The sequence below is a fragment of the Hemicordylus capensis genome, chromosome 6 (genome assembly GCF_027244095.1).
Source record: "Hemicordylus capensis ecotype Gifberg chromosome 6, rHemCap1.1.pri, whole genome shotgun sequence".
Lineage (NCBI taxonomy): Eukaryota > Metazoa > Chordata > Lepidosauria > Squamata > Cordylidae > Hemicordylus > Hemicordylus capensis.
Window position 1 is genome coordinate 13,811,537 of NC_069662.1, and position 25,462 is coordinate 13,836,998.

A 25,462-nucleotide genomic window follows, 5' to 3' on the forward strand; every position below is an offset into this window, starting at 1 on the left:
CGGACCTACTTTTATGCATGGAGAAGAGAGAGTGGACAGAGAGAAATCTTTCTCCCTCTCTAACAAATCTCATGGGTCTGAAGGCCAGGTAAAATAGGACCAACTAAAGGAAGTCATTTTTCACAGAGCAGAAAATTAATCTATGGAATTCTCTGCTATGGGATGTGGCAAATAGAGAAAGAAAGAAAAAAGGCATGCCCTTACCTCTTGCCAGTTGGCTTCTCAGAGGCATCTGGTAGGCCACTGTGTGAAACAGTAAGGCTGTTCTTATGTTCTTGAATGGAAAGGTTTTCATCCCCTTCCAAGTCCTTAGAGTGTTTTCTCAAAAAATTAAGGAATAATTACTCATTCCACTGAGTAAATTCACAGGGAAATCCTTCAATGGTGCTTTGTCATTCACACTTCACACAAAAGTAGTTCCAGGATTTCAGGAGTTCCTGGAGAGAATAAATCCATACCAGTCTATGATATATTTCATCCATCAGTTCTGGTCGTATGCATTTCTCTGTTCACTCCCAAAGCATGGCTTTTATGTTCCAAATCATGACAACTGCACTGGGGAGGGGAAACTGGGGAGCCTTCCTGAATCTGTGCTTGAAATGGGTATGTCTGGGCAGAGCTATAACATCTACAATGCTGTTTATGCTGTAGCACATGCTCTCCATTCTATGTATTCACCGAAAGTTAAACAGAAAGAAATGGAGAAACTCGGGGGAAAGAGTCTTTTGTGACGGCCTGTATGTTTTTCCTCCTCTTTGTTTCCATGTCACTTCCCATTGTTTTAGTTCATAACTCATACTAGCAGTTCTGTGATATAAAGTCTGATTATGGCATGCAGTTGTATGCAGTTCCTGGCAACCTGACTAACAAAGCACTGGTGAAGCAGTGTGAGGTAGCTTAGGCTGAGAGAGAAGAAACACCCAGAATCACCCATGAACTTCATGGCTAAATGGGGATTTGAATCTGAATTTGGGAAATTCAATTGGAAATCAAATCAAATTGCCCTTTTAAGGGGTGACACAATTATAATGCTTTTCAACAGAAATAAATTTCAGGAAGAAAACCTTATATCAAGCATCTTGTAATTGTTTATTCAATATTCAGTATTTTTTAATGTTTGATTGCCATTCCAGAATAAGGTAAATGGATGTCAGTTTTTCCAAAAGTCTTTCCCTTTGTAATAATTATCCCAAATTTGCTTTGTATATCAATTTATATGTGAGTATTCTTTCCCGTAAGATCCTGTACGACTCATCAACAGGAATTGCTGTTGCTTCTCATGGCTTGCTACCAATATAAACATGCTTAAAGGTATATTCCTGATAGGTATATAGTATTTCTTCTCAGTGACAACTTCCAGTTGGTGATCAAGGGATTTGTGGTTAAAGTGATAATCTTAATGCAATTTTCCACAATTTGACCCAGGGTGTGAACTTTTTCTCCTCCTAATTAGCTTCATGCTTTTCTGAGCAATATCCATTTCAATAATAGTGCTGGGGAACAAATCTTTTTTGATGAGGAAGGGAGCCTGCCATCAGGATACAATATCATCAACTTGGTCACATTCCCCAATGACACCTTCCAGAAAGTCCAAACCGGAAGGATGGATCCCCTGGCTCGTGAAGGAAAAAGGTTCACCATGAATGGAAGTGCTACTGTATGGAACCACAAGTTTAAAGAGGTATGGAGACCTGTCCCGCCTCACCTTGCTGGGTTCCCTGACTTTAAGGGGTTTTCTCACAACCCAGCTCCAATATCAGGAGTCAAGTATGTTGGGAGGGAGAAATGGGCTGAAAGGAATGGCGTGCCATGATGGGGGATGCTCTGTTTCTCTCCTCTGGGCAATGCTCCGGGAGTCTCAGATTGAGGACTCCAGCAGTAGGGTCCAGGTGACCTCCCCCTCCCCCCCCCGACAGAGGAAATTATCAGCCTGACCCCAGATTTGCCTTTACCATGTTTGATGCCTCTGAACTCTTTTTGTCTGCCTGCAGTCAGACCCACCTTGGCTTTTGCCTGGTTCAGGGAGTAGACCCCTATTCCATACTCTTTATATGTGGATATTTAGTTTTGAGAATAATAGAAGTGGAGGGAAATCGGAACATTCTTCCTTCTTGCTCCTGTTAGATGCAACCCCGTTCCCGATGTGTTGAGAGCTGCCATCTTGGATCCAGCAGGATTGCCCAGCAGGGAAGACAAGTTTGTTGTTATGATTGTGCTCAGTGTCCTGCGGGGAGGATTTCAACACAGACCGGTAAAAACATGTATATTGGGAAACCAAATCCAAATGTTTAAAATTCTCTATCTTCTTTTCTACATCAAATAGATGACTGAATTTCTCAACATACTTCTGTTGAACTCAAGTACTAGTGCCAAGATCTGAGGGTTTTATTTCGTCTGGCAAATCTTTTCACTTGAAAAACTTTCCCTACTCCTTCTCCAGGAGGAGCAATCTGCCCTCTGCAGCATCATCTAGGATTTAATCTTCAGGTATTAGCACCCTTGCACGGAAAGGAAACATTTTGTTTTCTTACAACTAAATTCTCAGAATATCTAGGCTTTTCATGTGAAGCCAGAATCTGTAACCTTTCCAAAATTAGAAAGAGTTTATGCAGGATAGAGACTATGGCATTTATGATGAGCATTCCTTTAGTTTAAGTTTTCAGGTGCTGGCCTTTGCAGAAGAATATCCTGGATTCTTTGAAAGTTAAAACAATAACCTGCAATGGCCGATGTTCCCATTAGAAAAAGCTGATGCTAGGTGATATGCATTGATGCTGCTGAAGGGGTCAACGAATGGAACACTGCTACTAACTTGGGGACAGTGAATTTGGATGAATGCTACTTCCCCCCAGAAGCATTATTTGCCAGTTGAAAATATGTCCCTGAGGGTCATGTAGCTCTCAGGGACATGGTTTTGACTGGTGCAGAGCACTTCTGGGGGAAGAAGAGATAATCAAAAATTAATCTCTCTCTCATAGGTGCTGGTGCTGTATTACACTTCATAGGTAGTACCAGCATTTTACAACTCAACATTTCTGCCAATATAAACAAAATAAATCATTGCCCCCAAAAAAGCCTATAAATTTCACAGTGTCTACAAATGAGAAACATGAACTTGGCTTTTTTGTTTTTAATTGCTTTGCATTGCTTTTTTGTTTTTAATTTTCATATTGCCTCTTGTTAAAATTCTATGTATAATAGGGAAGTGCAAAATGTTTTGGATGTTCCGTCACCGAAACAAAAAACCCAATCACCATCCTTAAATTTTTTGGAGCCGAAACGAATCGCCCTCGATTTGGTTCCGAATGTGTTGTCGTTTCGGCCCTCCATTTTGTGACCAAGAACGTGCTTCTCCTTTCTCCTCCAATTTGAGTTCTGATGTGTGCTTGAATTTCCTGCCTTTCAGCCTCCCATTGACTTCCGCAAAGTTCCAAAATGTGTGTCTTCTTCCTCCTCCATTGAGTTCGGTGACATGTGCTTGAATTTCCTGCCTTTCAGCCTCCCATTGACTTCAATGCAATGTTCTGATGTGCAAAATAATGCCCATATTTGGCTCTACAGGAGCCAAATTAATCTCCCATTAGCTAAGGGGAGGTGGAGGAGGGGGCAAGGGGGGGATTTCGGGAGATATTTCAGGAGGGTATTAAAGGGCCAGTAGCCATTTCTTCCTTGCTGTGCCTTGTGTGGGGAGAGAGCTCTTTTTCATGATTGCTCAGCCTTGCCATCACACATCCACCATTACCTCCAACCATTGTTCAGCATTGCCACCATTGCCACCTTTTTTTATCCAGCAATTTTTTTAATTGAGAAAAATAAGAAGATTCCATCTTTTATTCCTTCTGTCTTGCTAACACAGAAAGCCTGCTACCTGAGCCATCCTTGGACCTTGGCTGGATTCTCTCCTGTATTTGTTGAGAAAGCTTTGGCGAAAAGATGGGTTTTGAGGTGTTTTTTTAAAAATTGCCAGAGATGGGGAGGATCATATCTCAGCAGGGAGAACATTCCACAATCTTGGGACAGCAACCGAGAAGGCCCGGCTGTGGGTAGCCACCAAAAGAGTTGGCGGTAACTGGAAACGGACCTCCTCAGATGACCTCAATGGGTGGTGAGGCTCATAGTGAAGAAGACGCTATCTTAGATACCCAGGGCCTAAGCCATTTAGGGCTTTATAAGTTATAACTAGCACTTTGTATTTTGTCCGGAAACCTATTGGCAGCCAGTGTAGCTCCATCAGTAAACGAGTAACATGGTCTCTCCAAGATGACCCAGAGACCAACCTGGCTGCCACATTTTGAACCAACTGAAGTTTCTGGAATATGTACAAAGGCAGCCTCACGTAGAGCGCATTACAGAAGTCAAGTCTGGAGGTTACCAACTGTTTTGAGGATACTGAACTTGAGAAACAGGTGCAGCTGGTGTATTAGCCAAAGCAGATAAAAAGCACCCCTGGCCACCACCTCAACCTGAGAAACCAGGAGAGATGTGGATCCAGAAGTACTCCTAGATGCGAAGCTGTTCCCTTAGGGGAAGTGTGACCCCTTCTAGAACAGGTAGATCAGAATAGTCTCTGGAGTTCTGGCCCCACACAATAAGTACCTCTGTCTTATCTGGATTCAGCTTCAGTTTATTCTCCCTCATCCAGCCCATTACTGCTTCCAGGCAAGCATTTAGGGAGGATATGCCAGTTCCTGAAGAAGTTGACATGGAGAAGTAGATCTGGGTGTCATCAGCGTTCTGGTAACACCCAGCTCCAAATCCCCTGATGATCTTTGCCAGAGGTTTCATGTAGATGTTAAAAAACATTGGAGAAAGTATGGAGCCTTGAGGGGCACCATGCTAAAGCTCAGATTTCGTAGAGCAATAATCTCCAATCAACACCATCTAGAATCTATCTGAGAGGTAGGAGCAGAAACACTGTAAAAGAGTGCCTCCCACCCACAACAAACTCAAATGTTCCAGAAGGATACTATGGTCGATAGTATCAAAATCCGCTGAGAGATCCAAAAGGGACAACAGAGTCACTTCCCCTGTCAATTGCCAATTGGAGATCATCCATCAGGCCGGCCAAGGCAGTCTCCACTCCATAGCCCGCCCGGAAACCAGTTTGAAATGGGTCTAGATAATCGGTTTCCTCCAAGGCCACCTGGAGCTGAGAGGCCACCACCTTCTCATTTACTTTGCCCGGCCATGGGAGGTAGGAAACAAGCCTATAATTGCTCAACTCTGAGGGATCTAACACAGGCTTCTTTAGAAGAGGTCTAATGATTGCCTCCTTAAGACAAGGAGGCATCCTGCCCCCCCCCCCCGAGGAACATTTATGATTTGCACCAGGCTTTCTACAACAGCCCCCCTGTTAGATCGAACAAGCCATGTTGGAGAAGGGTCAAGTGAACAGGTGGTAGGCCTCACTGCTCCAAGCAGCTTGTCCACCTCCTCAGGAGTTACAAATTGAAATTGGTCCAGTCAAATCACATAAGAGGAGTTTTTGGGCACCTCCAGTTCAGACACCAAATTAATTGTGGTTTCTCCATCTATGTCTGTCTGAATCCGAGAGATTTTATCTGCGAAAAACTCAATAAACACATCACAGCGGGAAACTGATGACTCCAAATTCTGGTTCAAGGTGGGGGGTGGATACTAGTGCCTTCACAACCCTGAACAACTCCACTGGACATGAACTCGCAGAGGCAATATGGGCAGAAAAGAACCGCCTGTTTGCCACGCGTGTTGCCTGAGCATAGATCTTTAGATGTGCTCTATGTCGCTATCTGTCAGATACGAGTCTTACTCCACTTGCGCTCCAATCTCCTGCCTTGCCACTTCAGCCCCTGTAGATCTTCCGTATACCAAAAGGGGCCAATTTTGAAGCAGGTCAAAGGGGACGCTTTGGAGCAATCGTATCTACTGCCCTGGTGAGCAAGTTGTTCCAATTCTCAACCAGGGTGTCAACAAGATCACCGGCAAAGACAACACTGAATCCTTTCAAGGCTTCTTGGAATCCTACTGGATCCAATAACCTCTTTGGGCGAAAAATTCTAATAGGCCCATCACCCCTGTGGAGGTGGGAAGTGCTTGTAAGTCCAATCTTAACCATCCATGACAATGGGGAAATCACAGGTGTCCCCACCCACAGAACACCACCCTGATCAGAGTCAAAGACAAAATCAAGCATGTGACCTGCAATACGCATCGGTCCAGAGACCACTTGGGATAGGCCCATAGTTGTCATCGCCGCTATGAACTCCTGAGCTGCCCTGGACAGATTGGTCCCGAAATGAACATTGAAGTCCCCCAGCACCAAGAGTCTGGGAGACTCCAACGCGAGTTCTGCAACCAAGTCCATGAGCTTACTAAAGGATTCAATCGGTACACCAACAGAAGTCCCAATCTATCCCTGGTCCCCAAACTTAAGTACACACATTCAATATGGTCTGATACCCTAACAAGGACCCTAGTAAGGGAGATATTATCCTCCACCTCCCCACCCACGTCCCCTCACCCACTCCTCTATAGAATATCCTGGAGGGAGAAACTGGGACCAGAATGGTCCACTAGCCTCCCCCAACCAAGTTTCACTAATACGTACCTGGTCGGCTCCCTCAACAATGATCAAATCAGGGATGAGTTTAGGTTTATTTTGGACCATCTTGGCATTACAGAGGAACAGGGTAAGGCTTTGTGGATTGTTGGCAGTGACCCCCAAGGTCAATGAGCTGGCAGGACAGCCGGAAGGGGAGACCGCTATTAAATTTCTGACTTCCTTCCCCTGGAATGGCCTGCTGACCTGCCAACATTACTTCTTCTATTCCTCACCACTACCAGGATAGCTGTCCCATAGTCAACAAAGGTGATGTCAAAGAGATGTGCCAAAAAATTGTGTGCCACCATTGTTGTTGTTGTCATCATCACTCTTTCAACTTGCGCAGGTGAGAGGGGGGCAAAACCTCGCTATTCCACTGGCAGAATATGTTTTTTAGCAGCATCCTTACTTTACTTGCTTTGGAAACCCGGTTCTCTTCTTTGCAAAGCTCTACTGTTGTTGTTGACGTGTGCTGTTAATGCAGATTTGGGACAGAAAGAGTGGGGGTAGTGGTAGTGCTCCAATGGGTGCCTGCCACCACCCAGTTCCCATAGGGATTGGGCAAATGACTGGGTTTTGGTGATTTGTTGAAGTTTGAGTGACTTTGGGGCAGATTCGTGGCGGAAAGGGGGCATCTGGGGTGGAAGAGTGGGGTGGGGTGATAGCGCCCCAATGGATGCCTGTCATCACCCAGATCCCAAAGGGATTGGGCAAAGGGGTGATTTTTGGTGATTTGTTGAAGTTTCTTTGGGGCAGATTTGGGGCAGAAAGGGGGCATTTGGGGTGGAAGAGTGGGGTGAGGTGGTAGTGCCTTACCCCAGTGGGTGTCTGCCACCACCCAGATCCCAAAGGGATTGGGCAAAGGGCTGATTTTTTGTGATTTGTTGAAGTTTATGCGTCTTTAAGGCTTTTCTCCATAGGAATAATGGAGGTTTCAGCAGCCCCATAATTGCACTTGGGGGGCACTGGGGTGGCCCAGAGCAAGTGACGGTGTAGTGCACAGGGGGTGCCAACCACCCCCATGGGTTGCTAACCCATGGGGTACAGGGTTTTGTTGTTTCTGAGGTGTTCTGAGTGTCTATTCTCTGGTAGCATATGGGATTTATAATGACAAACCATGAATCCACTCTCATTTGCTACCAGTGAAACTACACTAAGAACCCCTCAGAAACAACAAAACCCTATACCCCATGGGATAGCAACCCATGCGGGTGGTTGGCACCCTCTGTGCACTAAACCTCCACTCACCCGGGCCACCGCAGCGTCCCCCAATTGCAGTTATGGGGCTGCTGAAACCTCCATTATTCCCTATTGAGAAAAACTTTAAAGACGCATAAACTTCAAAAATCACTTTAAAATGATCCCTTTGCCCAATTCCTTTGAAATAATTCGGGTACCTTCCTGGCCCCCTTTGGACACTCCCACCCACTACACCACACCCTGGGCTACCCATTTCCCCCCAATGTGAAGAGATGCATTTGCTGAAACCTCCATTATTCCCTATTGAGAAAAACCTTAAAGACACTTAAATTTTAAAAATCACTTTTTAAAAAATCAGCCCTTTTCCCAGTTCCTTAGAAATAATTCTGGTAGCTTCCTTGCCACCGCTAGGCACTACCACCAACCACACTCCACCCTGGGCCATCCCTTTCCCCCCAAACTTAAAGGAGAAAATCTTAAGGATGTGAGAACTTCAAAAAATCACCAAAAAACAGTCCTTTGCTCAATTCCTCTGAAATTTGAGTGGTAGCCTCCACCCATTAGGCACTTCCATCCCATACCATTCTTTTGTCTCCAGGACCAGTTTTTTGAATGCTAATCAGTTCATATTCAGATTTGGATTAATTCGGAACCAAATCGAATCTGGGGTGATTTGGATGGGTCTGATTTGGATCCGAAATGAAATAGGGGTGTTTTGATTTGGGTCCAAAATCAAACATCGAATATCTGAAATGCACACCCCTAGTGTAGATCACAGATAAAATGAAATAAATCATTAAATTAAAAACTATAAGAACAGCAAAAGTAAGAGCAGCTTAAAATCTATCAATGTCACATGAGAGGGAGCAAGCGTTAACAACCCGGTCAGTAGTAAAACAAGGCAGTCAGCAGATTCCAGTTAAAGTTGAACAATGTTTGTGTATCTTGGAAAAACAAAGACTTTGTTGATGTATTTCAGATGCAGACCAGTGTGAGATGTGCCCAGAAGATCAATGTCCAAATGAGAAACAGGATCAATGCATCGCCAAAACAATGACCTATTTATCCTATGGAGAACCCTTAGGAGCAATTTTGATTTCTTTTGCTCTTTTGTTTTCCCTGATCACCTTTGCTGTGATTGGGATCTTTGTTCTGCTCCGCAAAACTCCCATTGTGAAAGCCAATAACTGGAGCATTACTTGTACCCTTCTCTCCTCTCTGCTGCTTTGCTTTCTCTGCTCCTTCCTATTCATTGGTCAGCCTAGGAAGGTGACCTGTCTCCTCAGACAAACCGTGTTTGGCATCACCTTTACTGTCGCACTTTCCTCTGTGTTGGCTAAAACCATCACTGTTGTTCTGGCCTTCCTGGCCACCAAGCCGGGTAACAGGATGAGAAGATGGATAGGGAAGAGGCTGGCAGTATCGGTCATCATTCTCTGTTCACTTATTCAAATTGGAATCTGTGCTGTGTGGCTGGCAACCACTCCCCCTTTCCCAGAGTTTGACATGCACTCTCAGATCAGTGAGATCATTGTGCAATGCAATGAAGGCTCAAACACCATGTTCTACATCGTCCTGGGCTACATGGGTTTTCTGGCCATCATCAGCTTCACTGTGGCCTTCCTTGTGAGAAAGTTACCAGATAGCTTTAATGAAGCCAAGCTGATCACCTTCAGCATGCTGGTCTTCTCCACTGTTTGGATTACTTTTGTCCCAAGCTACTTGAGCACCAAGGGGAAATACATGGTGGCTGTGGAGGTCTTCTCCATCATGGCCTCTAGTGGTGGACTGTTGAGTTGTATCTTCCTCCCCAAATGCTACATTATGATTCTTAGACCTGATCTGAACACCAGAGAGCAACTAGTAAGGAAACAATATTGAGACACTGGACTCTTTCAGCCTTTTCTTGTTCTTCGGCACCATGTCTTTCATCATTATATTCCCATATTAGTAGTGAAGGAAGGCCTAGATTAGAGAATACAGTCAACATGGGTGGTATCGGTGACTAAGCGTGGGTGATATCGGGACAATGGGGGGGGGAACTGTGGAAGAGCTGCTTGAACAATGAGCCATATTGCACAGCTCTGGCACTGCTTTGAAGGACACATCAGCCCGGCAGCACCATGTGTCCAGAATGCAGCACCGGATGTCAGCCAGCCTACAGTGTGGGCCACAGACTAACAGTTATCAAAGAAGGGAGATATATGTAGACAACCTTATACTTAAGGTTAGGTGAAAAAAGAATGGCTGACATCCAGACTAACACAGTGTGTGGTCATCCAATGAAGCAAATTTGTTTGAAATGCATTCTACATTCATCCTGATCATGTTGCAATGCAATGAAGGGTCTGAGGGTCTCTTACATGGGCTTTCTGGCAATCATCAGCTTCACTGTGGCCTTCCTTGCTAGAATGTTACTGATGGATTTATTTATTTAGTCAGTCATTTATTTAAAATATCTTTATACCACCCAAAACCTACGTCTCTGGGCGATTTACAAGAAGATAAAAACAAATATAAAACATTAGTTAAAAACAAAAACAAGAAATTTTAAACACAACAATTTATTTTTTAAAAAACAATATCCTAAAACCAACATTAAAACAATTTAATGAAGCCAAGCCGATCACCTTCAGCATGCTTGTCTTCTGCAGTATTTGGATGTCCTTTGTCAAAAGCTACTTGAGCACCAAGCGGAGATACATGGTGGCTATGGAGGTCTTCTCCATCTTGGTCTCTAGCGGTGAACTGTTGAGTTGCATCTTCCTCCCCAAATGCTACATTATTATTCTTAGACCTGGTCTGGACACCAGAGAGCAACTAGTACGGAAAATGAATTGTGGCATTGGACTCTTTGGTTATTTTTGATGAGTTTTCTACTATTTCCTACTATTTCCTACTATTTCCTACTATTCCTCCTATATTAGTGGTTATGCAAAATAAAGATACTATTTCAAACAAAGTCATCACCCTGGATGCTAAAGTGTGGGTGACGTCAAGCTCTGGCTACTTGCACATAAAAATGTCACACAGTTCCTGATTATTTCCCCTTCTTTGTTCAACATTCCATTCCATCTTTCTTGTCCTTATTAGTGTCCACACAATTATTTCTGTAGCTGTCCCTCATTTTCAAATTATCTTTGCTTTGAAAATGTACCGCAAGAGACAGAGGAAATAAGTTTTGGTTTAGTTTCTGGATGATTCCTCTGCTATGGTATTGGTTCTAATTTTGCCAGTCTCTGCCGCCGTGCCAGCACAATGAGGTGGGGTTCTGGGTTGTGCCCCCATTACATGAGGCAGTCACGGGCACCATCATGCTCCCCTCCACATGACAGGGATCGGCCAATGAGGGAAAGAGGTGGGGCGATTGGGTGCCGCCTGCCTCCGTTCTGTTCAGTTGCTCCACAGCTTGGCACCCACCCAACACCCTGTACTCAGTGAGGGATAGCCGGTAGCCTGTGGGGGCCAAGTAGGAAATTTTTGGATCTCACCAGATTGGCACTAGGCATGGCCTTTTTTTGCCTACTTCTCACTGAGTCCTTTCGCTTTCAGTCATAGGTTGGCACTGAAGGAACCGTTCACTTGGCAGGAGAGTGCTGGTGTTGGGTAGGTAGATTGAATAATAGTTTTCGGCTGGAGGCCAATTTGGGGTGGGAGCAGGGCCAGATTAAGCTAGTGTAGGGCCTGTAACATATGTCATAAAGGGGCCCCAAATTTTTAAAATTCACATAAATTTAAAAACATAAATTATTTACTTGCTTAGTATAGTCATTCAATTTTTTCATTTGCTATACATACCATAGGATAGCCAAGGCAATGTTAAGAATTGCTGCCAGGGCTGGACTGGGGACACTAAGATGGCGGTGGAATTTATGCGGAGAGGGCGCCAGGTTTTGAGCAGAATGGCTATTTAAGGGTGGGAGTATTCATTGCTGCCGAGTACAGCGTGCCACAGTCAACATGGAGACCAGGGTTCCCTTGAAGGTGTACACGTGTGCATGTGCTCACACGGTTTTTGATGTAAGCTCAGTTAATTTTAGATCCCGCTCAGATTGAATCAGGAAGGCCCCACTCTGAATGCACATGGTGCGTGCACACTGCCTTGAAACTGTCACTCAGAACAAAACTCATTCGACACAGAAATGAAAAATATTAGAGAGAACACCGATGGAGACCAGGCCTCCCAGAAGCATTGTGTATCAATGGCACATATTGCAATACGTGCTTGGAGTGCAGAAATGTGAACAAACATGCATGCACACAGATCAGCAATCATGTGCACTGGCCACAGATTTCACAAGTGTTGAGCACAACACATGGATACATGAATGGCTGCCATTCATTCTAAGCTCTACGACTGCAGTGGGGGAGGAAGGAGCTTAATCTTTGCAAGGATGAAAGCAGTGACCTCCACCTTTGACCCAGCTTCTGGAGGGGAATATAGTATTTTTGCATGCATGGAGATGTACCTGCCTCCGTGGAAACACAGCTGCAGCTCGTTCAGACATGTCCTCGTGTGTCTATTCCTGGGGGCCAAGGAACAGCCTTCCAGGGTTTTTGCGGCCCAACAGGTTGGGAATGGTGGGGGTGGCAGGCCGGACTGCGGGCACTCAGAGGGTGGGGGAATGTTTGTGGGGAGGGCGCCGGGTTTTGAGCAGAATGGGTAATTAAGGGTGGGAATTCGGGCACAGGGGCACCCCGCAGGTCGTGGCGCACCGGAAATATGCCCTGTTGCTAGGAGATCCCCTGTATTTGTAAAAGGGAATCCAGCTTGCTGGATTCCCATTTACAAGTATACCCCCCACCAAGCAAGCCTGTGAGCCACTTCCATGAATGGGGGGTGGTCCAGTTCTAAATCAGACTGGCACCCTCCCCCATACACCTTATGAGGACTGGCCTGGTTCATCCTCGGACCACCCAAACAGGCCTGGCTCTGTCTGAGCTGGTTCGCACAACCCTATTTCTCTCCCTACTTTGTCTACACTAAGCCAGAAGCAAAGCCTGCCTGGAGTCTGCCGTTCCCCAAATCTCATCCTTCCCTAACTTCTCTGAATGTCCGGTGCACCATTATGGAATATTTTATCCCACTAATTCTTCTACTCTCTTTTCTTTCTAAAGAAGAAAGCAAGAGGGCAAGCAAACAAACAAAGAAAGGGGAAAGGACAAGTTAAGTTAGGGCTAGTCTTTTATAGGGTTCAATTTCTGGCTATACCCCTACTAATTGTGCAAAGGTGCACCTTTTAACGTGGTGCATCTCTTTATTTAGCAGGCCTTATCCACCCTCAGCACAGTACCTCCAGTGACTCTTGCTGGTGTCTGTCTTACGTTTCTTTTTAGATTGTGAGCCCTTTGGGGACAGGGAGCCATTTTATTTATTTATTATTTTTCTGTGTAAACAGTCCTGAGCCATTTTTGGAAGGGTGGTATAGAAATTGAATGAATGAATGAATGAATGAATGTAATGAATTTGTTTCAATAATTTACTTTCATTCTCTTTTAATAAATTTGAATTTCTTCACTGAAACCTTGTTTTGTCCCTTTGTTTTGTTATTAGTTCCATGTCCACCACAGAGGGATAGACATTACAGTAGCAGCCCTAGGCCCCGCATCTTGTAACCATGGTTTGTGCCATAACACAGGTCTGGATGATCAAAGACAGCAAGGTTACTGAACATGAACAAAGGTTCTGCACTATGTCTGAATCCTGAAATTATTGTTTTATTTTTACAAACTTGGGTAGATTTTTTCCTAACCATGAATCCATTTATATACCACATCTTTGCAGTGGAGCCTAGAAACATTTTCATTCACTGGTTTATTTTCTTTCTGGGGGATTGACATCTAATAGTCAATTAAGCCCTGCTTTGGGCCATTTTGAGGGAAGACCTTGCTGATGAATGCTAGGATACCCCATGGAAGTGGAAGAAGGGGAATGTTCTTCCTGACATTTTAGAAGATAGGTCACTTTGCCTATGTAGGACACATTGGCGATCTGTACCCACTCATTATAAAATCAATGAAATATATATAAATAAAATATAATAAAATAAATCATCTGAACGCTTTTACCAGACGCCTCTTACTGCATGTTTCCCTTTCTTCTCACTCCATGCAATGCTCAATGACCAGCAGGCACTTGGGTCCACAAAGTGTTAACTGAATCCTGTTATTGCCTGCTAAACAACAAATATTGTTTAGGAGGGAATAAAAAATGTTCTCTTGGATTGTATAGGGACCAGAGGACTGTAGGGAAAGTGTCAATCCACCCTGTAATTATCAAAATCACTATTATTCAGTTCTGCTTCTTGTGGAAGCCCCATGGCTAGCTAGAGGTCATTTAATGATAAGATCGGTTAATTATAACTCAGTAGCTCATACTAGGCTACATTCACTACATTAAGGATTTTAAAGTGCCAGTGTGTGCCCTAGAAGACGTTAAAATGAATCAAACAAGGCTCTGTCAAATGGAATTTCTGTGTTGGTAAAGTTCTTTGTGGGTAGTCTTCTCTAGCTGACAAAGCAAGTGTACAGCTGGGGTGAGATTCAAAATTTGCAGGAGCTCAGAATGGTTCGGTTACTACCATTCCTCCTATATCTGCCTACTATTTTCAGCGGGTGGAACAGCAGGCAAAGACATCTGCGCAGAATTCAGCACAATTCCAAGACAAGTTCCAGAGAAGACATTACCATTGGGGAATTTGGATCCTTCTTACAGAGTGGTGTGCTTCTATACAACTTTACTGTACCACCAGACAGATCCACAGCAGGATAGTGAGTAGTGCGTCTTTTGATTTAGTGGTTGTATTGGGTCTTTAAGGTAGGGCTGATCTAATGTATGCCTATGTGGTTTAAATTATTCTAGTGGAGATTCGTTATCAGTGGGAGCTTCTGATATGCCTCGCATGCAGGCTGCAGCATCTAGCCATGGTGTGTGAATGGACCTTAGCAAATCTAATAGCACAGTCTGATCGTTAATCATTTGCATTCCCAATCTCCTGGGTTTGATCTCTGGCATCTCCAGGCACGGCTGGGAAACTGCTCTGTCTTAACCAGATTCACTGCCAGTCCCAATAAAGAACAGTGACCTAGCTAGACCAATGGCCTGATTCAATATAAGGCAACTTGATATGCTTGCATGTCCATATATCATACCAAGCACAATGAATTCCAAGGGGGTTTATTCACGTGTATTCAGATGTATGTGAACCAACACTATTCCTAGGGTTCTAGATTGCTAACTCAACCATCAAAAGTCACAACAGTCTCAGGAAGCCATTTCCAGCTGACAGTTGGTCAGGAGTCGTATTTTCAAATTTCCAGTTTTAAATAGCTTTTCTCTATTTTGGTTAGAAGTGGGACAATCATCCTCTACTCCTGCTTCCCCTGAGTGGAGGATGTCTTTGAAGCTCTATTAGATAGACAGTCAAAACCTCTGAAAGGACATTTAGCAGCACAGTATAGCTCAACATTGCCTGGAAAAAGAAACTGGCAGGCATACAGAACAAGGATGCAGAGGGGCAGGGAGAAAGCAGCTAAATAGAACTGGTGCAGTAGGGAAGCAGCAATTTATTAGACCCTTCCCTTCCACAGGAAGCCCTCTGGGCCACCTGAAAATCTGCACAGCCCTCTGGGAGATATTTTCTGGTGGAACACCTGAAGAGAGGGCTTTGGGGGGAAGGGGAATGGGCAGAAAATTGCTGCTTCCCTGCTGAGCAGGTGCAGTTAGTTCGGAAGTTCTGTTAGATAGCTTTCTTGCTGCACCACTGAATCCTTTCTCTCTATGTCAGCAACATTCCCCGGTGTTTGGGCACAACCTTTGTGGTTGTCCGTGCTCTGGAGATAGCATTTGTGCTAATGTTATAGGTGTTCAGCTGTGTATGCAGGGAACAGGGGACAGAGAGGACCTCATTCAGGTCTGTCATAATGCTCCCTCTCTCCCCTGCCAAGCAGTTATTATGCTGGTGTATGGTGGAGCGGTGGAGGTTTGCATCTAGACAGACGATGGATAATACCCACTTTATTCCTTTCCAATGGTTCTTTCCAGATCATGACTCTATTCCTGCCTCCCCTGAGTGGAGGCTGTCTTTGAAGCTCTATTAGACAGAGAGTCAAAACCTCTGAAAGGAAAATCAGACACACCAATTCTCTGCAGGAATATTGATTGGTATTGCTACATCTTTCACATTAACCTATGGTCTTAGGAACTCACCCTCATATTGTCCAAATGGAGAGGATGCCACTTTTTCTTTATTAAGGGCAGTGGCATCTCTAAGACCTCCTTTGTCATACAGCTATATCACAAATGGCGATAGTGGGGTATAGATCAGTGGTAGAGCATCTTTTTTGCATGCAATGGGTCCCAGGTTCAATCCATGACACCTCCAGGTAGGGCTGGGAAAGACGCCAGCCTGGAACTTTGGATAGCCAACACCAGTCAATGTGGACACTACTGAGCAATAGTCTGACTCGGATTAGAGCAGTTTCCTATGTCCCTAGGAATTCATGAAGGGGAGTTTTCTCCCAATGGCTGCATATCAACAATAGGGAAAGATGTACTGGCTGCATATCTGTATGTCAGAAAAAATATACAGTTGTGCTTAAAGTCATTCAACTATGTTTGTTTATTTAACACATTTGTATACCGCCCCAAATGCAAGTCTCTGGGCGGTTTACAACAAAACAATAAAAACAACCAATAAAAAGATTAAAACATTTCAACCATTAAAATTTAAAATGTTAAAACTATTAAAAACACAATCAAACTATTATATGTTGTCTTCCATACTTGCAAGCAGAATATACATAAATGCAATAGATTTTTTTGCTGATCTATGCATGTAAAACTACATTAACATCTCATTGCAGTTTAATTTCTAAAAATTACCAGCATGTTCTTACCTTCATCTTTGCAATTCAAGAGATCAACAGGAATGACCATCTCTTACCCAATATCACACTGGGATTCGAAATCTATGACAATGCTTTCAATCCGCTGAGAGCCGTTGGGAACACTCTGCAGTTCCTCTTCACAGGGCAGGGGAATCCCTTCAATTACAACTGTGATGGGAAGCAGCAGCTAGTCCTTGCCATTGGTGGGCTAACCTCTCCAAATTCCATGCAGATGGCCAGTGTCTTCAATACCTACAAGATCCCACAGGTATGTCTGTTCCTAGCAATGACTAGCTGTAGTCATTCAGAAATGGCTATGTTCCTGAGGTAGCTCAGTTTGGAAGCAGCTTTTGAGAAGACAAGGCTTCCTTGTCTGGAGGAGGAAAACGTCTGTTTTCTTTCCTAAAGAAGAAAGCAAGAGGGCAAGCAAACCAACCAACAAGGGGAAAGGAGAAGGTAAGTTTGTTAGGGTTAGTCTTTTATAGGGTTTAATTTCTGGCTGTACCCCTACTAATAGTGCAAAGAGGGACCTTTTAGATGTGGTGATTCTCTTTATTTAGCAGAGGGAGAGTAACTGGCCCGATCCAACCACAGCACAGTATCTTCAATGACTGTTGCTGATGTCTATATTTCTTTTTAGATTGTGAGCCGTTCAGGGACAGGGATCCATCTTATTTATTGATTGATTATTTCTCTATGTAAACCACTCTGGATAATTTCGCTGAGAAATGGTATATAGATATTTGTTGTTGTTGGCTGGCTAGGGGTTCATTTTTGACAGGGCAGTTTCAATTTCAGTTTCAGTTGTGCCTAGAGAGAAAATGGGTGGGGATTAGCTACCGCTATGCTCTGAAGGTGGCTCTTTTTGGAAGCCACCCTTGAGAAGACAATGCTGATACAAGGGCAGTTTTTCTTTTTGGAGATCTGTGAGCAGGAGCTTGGTAACAGACATCAAATGAGTTTTGTGAGGGGTTTAGTAGGTAAGTTGCATGTGGGCCCAGAAGTGGTCTCCCTTTATCAGAAACGAGACACCAAGCATGAGAAGGTGAGTACTGCCCCACTTTTGTAACTTTCCTGGAGGAAGAGATTGATACATTTAATTAGATGATGATTGCAGCTTAGATCAATCTGTGAAGGAATCAATCTCCATGTCTGCATTCACACAGAACATGAAACCGGAGGTGAAGTGACCTCCAGTTTCAAAAACTGTATGTCTGAATGTGGACAACCACAGTTTCAACAGAAAATGAAGTTGCGGTTTTCCTCCCCTGAGAATGATTTGCACTTTTGGTTTGTAATGAGGACTACCACCTGTACAGTTCCACCTGAGGACTTGGAACCACAGTTCCAAACCACAGTTTGTTATATGCAAATGAAGCCACTATATTCTAAACTCTAAATAACCAATAAAACCAGTTATGAAGCAAAAATGCCTGCAGAAGAGGGGGTGCCTCCCAGAGTGTGACTATCTGCCTGAGGTGCAGAAGTTGTGGGTGTGCGTTCGGTGCAAAGAGCTCCTGACTCTCAGGTAACAAGTGCAAAGAGCTCCTGGCTCTCAGGTAACAAGTGCATTCTCTTGAAGCCAAGATGGCGGACCTGGAGAAGCTCAGGGAAGCAGAGAGGTTTGTGAATGAGACCCTCAGGAATGTGATAGAGGCATCCTATTCCGATGCTGACAGCTCCTCTACTCTCATAGATGATGATGATGATGATGATGATGATGATGATGATGATGATTAATTCAATTTCTATACCGCACTTCCAAAAATGGCTCAGGGCAGATTACACAGAGAAATAATAAATAAATAAATAAGATGGCTCCCTGTCCCCAAAGGGCTCACATTCTAAAAAAAAATATGAGATAGAAACCAGCAACAGTCACTGGACGTACTATGCTGGTGGTGGATACGGCCAGTTACTCTCCCCCTGCTAAATAAAGAGAATCACCACAGTGAAAGGTGCCTCTTTGCTCAGTTAGCAGGGGATGAAAATCTTAGGGATGCAGGCCATCAGTCTGAAGAATAGAGGAATGCTCTCTTAGAAGGGACACCTTCCTTGGGTAATGCTCCCAAATCCTCTCACACATAGGATACTCCTCCGGGGATTGGGGGCCTCCTAGTAGTGGGGAATTTGATAATTAGGAACTGGGGAAGGGGAAGAAGAGTGCAACAAAGATGATCAGGGGCATGGTGCACCTTTCTTATAAGGTAAGTCTACAGTGTCTGGGGCTTTTTAGTTTGGAAAAGGGGTGGCTATGGGGAGACATGATGGAGATTTATAAAATTATGCATGGAGGAGAGAGAGTTGACAGAGAGAAATCTTTCTCCCTCTCTAACAAATCTCATGGGTCTGAAGGCCAGGTAAAATAGGACCAACTAAAGGAAGTCATTTTTCACAGAGCAGAAAATTAATCTATGGAATTCTTTGCTATGGGATGTGGCAAATATAGAACCAAAAACTAAAAGGCATGCCTCTTGCCAGTTGGCTTCTCAGAGGCATCTGGTAGGCCACTGTGTGAAACAGCAAGGCTGTTCTTATGTTCTTGAATGGAAAAGTTTTCATCCCCTTCCAAGTTCTTAGAGTGTTTTCTCAAAAAATTAAGGAATAATTACTCAGTCCGCTGTGCAATGTCTTGTTTTCAATACATTATTATTGTCATTTTCTTTCAATATTAGGGCCACAACTCCACTGAACACATTTTCTTTCAAACTGTGTTTCAACCTTGCCCCAGCTTTCACTTTCAAGTGGGAATAGTCTTTAATGTTTCTTCATCCTGTTTAGAATCCTATCCCAGTATAAGACTCAATGGTACCAGTAGTTCCGACTCAAAATAGAAGTATTGTCTTATCTGAAATATTTGATGGAAGCTGAAATTTAGTGAATTGAAGAAGTAATACCTTGTTCAAGAACAAAGGGATGTCCTTGTAATACTGTTTTTAAAAAACAAAAAACAATTTCCCCCTATTTTAGCTGAGTTATGGATCTTTTGACCCTGTGCTAAGTGATCAAACCCGGTTCCCTTTTTTCTTCCGGATGGTTCCAAGTGAAGACCTTCAATATATTGGGATTATTTTTCTGCTGAAGCATTTCAAGTGGAATTGGATCGGTCTGCTCACATCAGATGATGACAGTGGAGAAACATTTCTTCAAAATATGAGACCAAGACTTCTCCAGAGCAATATTTGTATTGCTTTGGCACAATGCATTCCAAAAGTAACAAGTCACACATTAAATACACACACTAAAAAAATGCTGAAGAAGATAGCTTCTGCTGTCTGGAAGGAAGCAAAGATGAATGTGGTTCTTGTCTATGGGGATAGTCATTCTATGGAGGGTTTACGAATGATCTTAGAATCCTACGAATTTCATCCTAAGCTTCCATTGCAGAGAGTGTGGCTCATAACTGCTCATTGGGATTGCACAACTCTTTCTTCATGGGATAAATTCACAAGGAAATCCTTCAATGGTTCTTTGTCATTCACACTTCACACAAAAGTAGTTCCAGGATTTCAGGACTTCCTGCAGAGCATAAATCCATACCAGTCTATGGTCTATTTCATCCATCAGTTCTGGTCATATGCATTTCTCTGTTCACTCCCAAAGCATGGCTTTTATGTTCCAAATCAAGACAACTGCACTGGGGAGGAGAAACTGGGGAGCCTCCCTGAATCTGTGCTTGAAATGGGCATGTCTGGGCAGAGCTATAACATCTACAATGCTGTTTATGCTGTAGCACATGCTCTCCATTCTGTGTATTCACCGAAAGCTAAACAGAAAGAAATGGAGAAACACGGGGGAAAGAGTCTTCTGTTACGGCCTGTATGTGTTTCCTCCTCCTTGTTTGCATTTCACTTCTCATTGCATTAGTTCATAACTCATAATAGCAGTTCTGTGATATAATGTCTGATTGCGACATGCAGTTCCTGACATCCTGACTAACAAAGCACTGGTGAAGCAGTGTGAGGTAGCTTAGGCTGAGAGAGAAGAAACACCCAGAATCACCCATGAACTTCATGGCTAAATGGAGATTTGAATCTGAATTTGAAAAATTCAATTGGAAATCAAATCAAATTGCCCTTTTATGGGGTGACACAATTATTATGCTTTTCAAAAAAAATAAATTTCAGGAAGCAAACATCAAACATCTTGTAAATGTTTATCAAACATCTTTTAAATGTTTATTCAATATTCAGTATTGTTTGATGTTTTAATTTATATGTGAATATTCACTGCTGTAAGATCCTGTAATATTCTTCAACAAATATTGCTATTGCCTCCATTGGCTTGCTACCAATATAAACATGCTTAAAGGTATATTCCTGATAGGTATATAGTATTTCTTCTCAGTGACATCTTCCAGTTGGTGATCAAGGGATTTGTGGTTAAAGTGATAATCTTAATGCAATTTTCCACAATTTGACCCAGGGTGTGAACTTTTTCTCCTCCCAATTAGCTTCATGCTTTTCTGAGCAATATCCATTTCAACAATAGTGCTGGGGAAGAAATCTTTTTTGATGAGGAAGGGAGCCTGCCATCAGGATACGATATCATCAACTTGGTCACATTCCCCAATGACACCTTCCAGAAAGTCCAAACTGGAAGGATGGATCCCCTGGCTCGTGAAGGAAAAAGGTTCACCATGAATGCAAGTGCTACTGTATGGAACCACAAGTTTAAAGAGGTATGGAGACCTGTCCCGCCTCACCTTGCTAGGTTCCCTGACTTTAAGGGGTTTTCTCACAACCCAGCTCCAATATCAGGAGTCAAGAGGGTTGGGAGGGAGAAATGGGCTGAAAGGAATGGAGTGCCCTGATGGGGGATGCTCTGTTTCTCTCCTCTGGGCAATGCTCCAGGAGTCTCAGATTGAGGACTCCAGCAGTAGGGTCCAGGTGACTTCCCCCCACCCCCGAAAGAGGAAATTTTCAGCCTGACCCCAGACTTGCCTTGACCATGTTTGATGCCTCTGACCTCTTTTTGTCTGCCTGCAGTCAGACCCAACTTGGCTTTTGCCTGGTTCAGGGAGTAGACCCTGAATATTTGGATATTTGGTTTTGAGAATAATAGAAGTGGGGGGAAATCAGAACATACTTCCTTGTTGTTCCTGTTAGATGCAACCCCGTTCCCAGTGTGTCGATAGCTGCTATCTTGGATCCAGCAGGATTGCGCAGCAGGGAAGACAAGTTTGTTGCTATGATTGTGCTCAGTGTCCTGCGGGAAGGATTTCAATACAGACTGGTAAAAATATGTATATTGAGAAACCAAATCCAAATGTTTAAAATTCTCTATCTTATTTTCTACATCAGATAGATGACTGAATTTCTCAACATACTTCTGTTGAACTCAAGTACCCTCTGTGCACTACACCTCCACTCACCATGGGCCACCCCAGCACCCCCCAAGTGCAGTTATGGGGCTGCTGAAACCTCCATTATTCCCTACTGAGAAAAACCTTAAAGACGCGTAAACTTCAAAAATCACTTTAAAATGATCCCTTTGCCCAATTCCTTTGAAATAATTCTGGTAGCTTACTTGCCCCCTTTGGACACTACCACCCACCACACTCCACCCTGGGCCACCCGTTTCCCCACAATGTGAAGAGATGCATTTGCTGAAACCTCCATCATTCCCTATTGAAAAGAACCTTAAAGACACTTAAATTTTAAAAATCACATTAAAAAAAAAAATCAGCCCTTTTCCCAATTCCTTAGAAATAATTCTGGTAGCTTCCTTGCCATCACTAGGCACTACCACCAACTATACTCCACCCTCGGCCATCCATTTCCCCCTGACATGAAGGAGAAAATCTTAAAGATGTGTGAACTTCAAAAAAATCACCAAAAATCAGCCATTTGCTCATCTCCTCTGAAATTTGAGTGGTAGCCTCCACCCATTAGGCACTTCCATCCCATACCACTCTTTTGGCTCCAGGACCAGTTTTTTGGATGATAATAAGTTCATATTCAGATTTGGATTAATTCGGAACCGAATCGAATCTAGGGTGATTTGGATGGGTATGATTTGGATCCGAAATGAAACAGGTGTGTTTTGATTTAGGTCCAAAATCAAACATCAAATATCCATAATGCACACCCCTAGTGTAGATCACAGATAAAATGAAATAAATCATTAAATTAAAAAACTGTAAGAACAGCAAAAATAAGAGCAGCTTAAAATCTATCAACGTCACATGAGAGGGAGCAAACGTTAACAACTCGGTCTGTAGTAAAACAAGACAGTCAGCAGATTCCAGTTAAAGTTGAACAATGTTTGTTTATCTTGGCAAAACAAAGACTTTGTTGATGTATTTCAGATGCAGACCAGTGTGAGATGTGCCCAGAAGATCAATGTCCAAATGAGAAACAGGATCAATGCATCCCCAAAAGAATAACTTATTTATCCTATGGAGAACCATTGGGAGCGGTTTTGATTTCTTTTGCTCTTTTGTTTTCCCTGATCACCTTTGCTGTGATTGGGATCTTTGTTCTGCTCCGCAAAACTCCCATTGTGAAAGCCAATAACTGGAGCATTACCTGTACGCTACTCTCCTCTCTGCTGCTTTGCTTTCTCTGCTCCTTCCTATTCATTGGTCAGCCTAGGAAGGTGACATGCCTCCTCAGACAAACCGTGTTTGGCATCACCTTTACTGTTGCTCTTTCTTCTGTGTTGGCCAAAACCATCACTGTCGTTCTGGCCTTCCTGGCCACCAAGCCGGGAAACAGGTTGAGGAGATGGATAGGGAAGAGGCTGGCAGTATCGGTCATCATTCTCTGTTCACTTATTCAAACTGGAATCTGTGCTGTGTGGCTGGCAACCACTCCCCCTTTCCCAGAGTTTGACATGCACTCTCAGATCAGTGAGATCATTGTGCAATGCAATGAAGGCTCAAACACCATGTTCTACATCGTCCTGGGCTACATGGGTTTTCTGGCCATCATCAGCTTCACTGTGGCCTTCCTTGCGAGAAAGTTACCAGATAGCTTTAATGAAGCCAAGCTGATCACCTTCAGCATGCTGGTCTTTTGCAGTGTTTGGGTGACCTTTGTCCCAAGCTACTTGAGCACCAAGGGGAAATACATGGTGGCTGTGGAGGTCTTCTCCATCATGGCCTCTAGTGGTGGACTGTTGAGTTGTATCTTCCTTCCCAAATGCTACATTATGATTCTTAGACCTGATCTGAACACCAGAGAGCAACTGGTTAGGAAACGATATTGAGACACTGGACTCTTTCTGCCTTTTCTAGTTCTTCAACACCATGTCTCTCATCATTATATTCCCATATTAGTAGTGAAGGAAGACGTAGATTAGATAATACAGTCAACATGGGTGGTATCAGTGACTAAGTCTTTGTGGTATTGAGACAATGGAGGGAACTGTGGAAGAGCTGCTTGAACAATGAGCCATATTACACAGCTCTGGCACTGCTTTGAAGGACACAGCAGCCCTGCAGCACCATGTGTCCAGAATGCAGCACTGGATGTCAGCCAGCCTACAGTGTGGGCCACAGACTAATAGTTCTCTCAAAGAAGGGAGATAACTGTAGACAGGCTTATACTTAAGGTTAGGTGAAAAAAGAATGGCTGACAACCAGACTAACGCAGTGTGTGGCAATCAAATGAAGCACGTGTGTTTGACATGCATTCCGCATTCATCCAGATCATGGTGTAGTGCAATGAAGGGTCTGTTACATGGGTTTTCTGGCCATCATCAGCTTCACTGTGGCCTCCCTTGCTAGAATGTTACTGATGGATTTAAATTTATTTATTTATTTATTTATTATTTAACGTATTTTTATACCGCCCAAAACTTACGTCTCTGGGTGGTTTACAACAAGATAAAAACAAAAGTAAAACATTAGTTAAAAACAAAAACAAGAAATTTTAAACAAAATTTAAAATTTTTGAAACAATATTCTAAAAACAACATTTAAACAATTTAATGAAGCCAAGCATATCACCTACAGCATGCTGGTCTTCTGCAGTGTTTGCATGTCCTTTGTTCCAAACTACTTGAGCACCATAGAGAAATACATGGTGGCTGTAGAGGTCTTCTCCATCTTGGCCTCTAGTGGTGGACTGTTGAGTTGTATCTTCCTCCCCAAATGCTACATTATTATTCTTAGACCTGATCTGGACACCAGAGAGCAGTTTGTATGGGGAAAGAATTGTGGCATTGAAGTCTTTGGTTGTTTTTGTTGAGTAATTTCCTCCTATTCCTCCTATGTATTATTTTATTTATTATTTATTATTAAAACTTTTATACTGCCCTTCCAAAAGTCCCAGGGTGGTTTACATTAAAACACCATTAAAATCAGTTAATAATTAAAACAAAAATTATAAAGCATAAAACAATGATTAACAATTAAAAACATTGTCAAATAGCAATTAAATAATCAGAACCATTTAAAAACAAGTTTTAAAAAGCTGAGAAAGCCTGGTTGAAGAGATGTTTTTTCAGAAGTTGTTTAAAAATTGCCAGAGATGAGGAGGCTCACATTCCAACAGGGAGCGCATTCCACAATATCGGGGCAGCAGCCAAGAAGACCCATCTCTGTGTAGCCACCAAATGAGTTGGCAGTAACTGGAGACGTACCTCCTCATAGCGAAGAAGATGCTCTCTTAAATACCCAGGGCCTAAGCCGTTTAGGGCTTTATAAGTTACTAGTATTTTGAAGCCCGTTATAATAACGGGCGCTAGCCTTTTCCTCTCCCCTTTACTGTTTTTTTTAAAAAAAATACTGACGACGCCGTTGCCGCCGAAGTCCCACCCTCCCTCCCTCCCAACTTCCGAAACCAC

General features: G+C 43.2%; 1 protein-coding gene across 1 annotated transcript; it reads left to right on the top strand.

The window, feature by feature from the left end:
- Positions 1-1,603: 1,603 nt before the first annotated feature.
- Positions 1,604-24,941, top strand: LOC128330910 (vomeronasal type-2 receptor 26-like). The gene is made up of 5 exons (XM_053264274.1): positions 1,604-1,681; positions 16,668-16,937; positions 20,273-20,488; positions 21,123-21,318; positions 22,980-24,941. The coding sequence occupies exons 1-5, from the start codon at positions 1,604-1,606 to the stop codon at positions 23,879-23,881; spliced, it is 1,662 nt and encodes a 553-aa protein (XP_053120249.1). The 3' UTR covers positions 23,882-24,941.
- Positions 24,942-25,462: the final 521 nt, after the last annotated feature.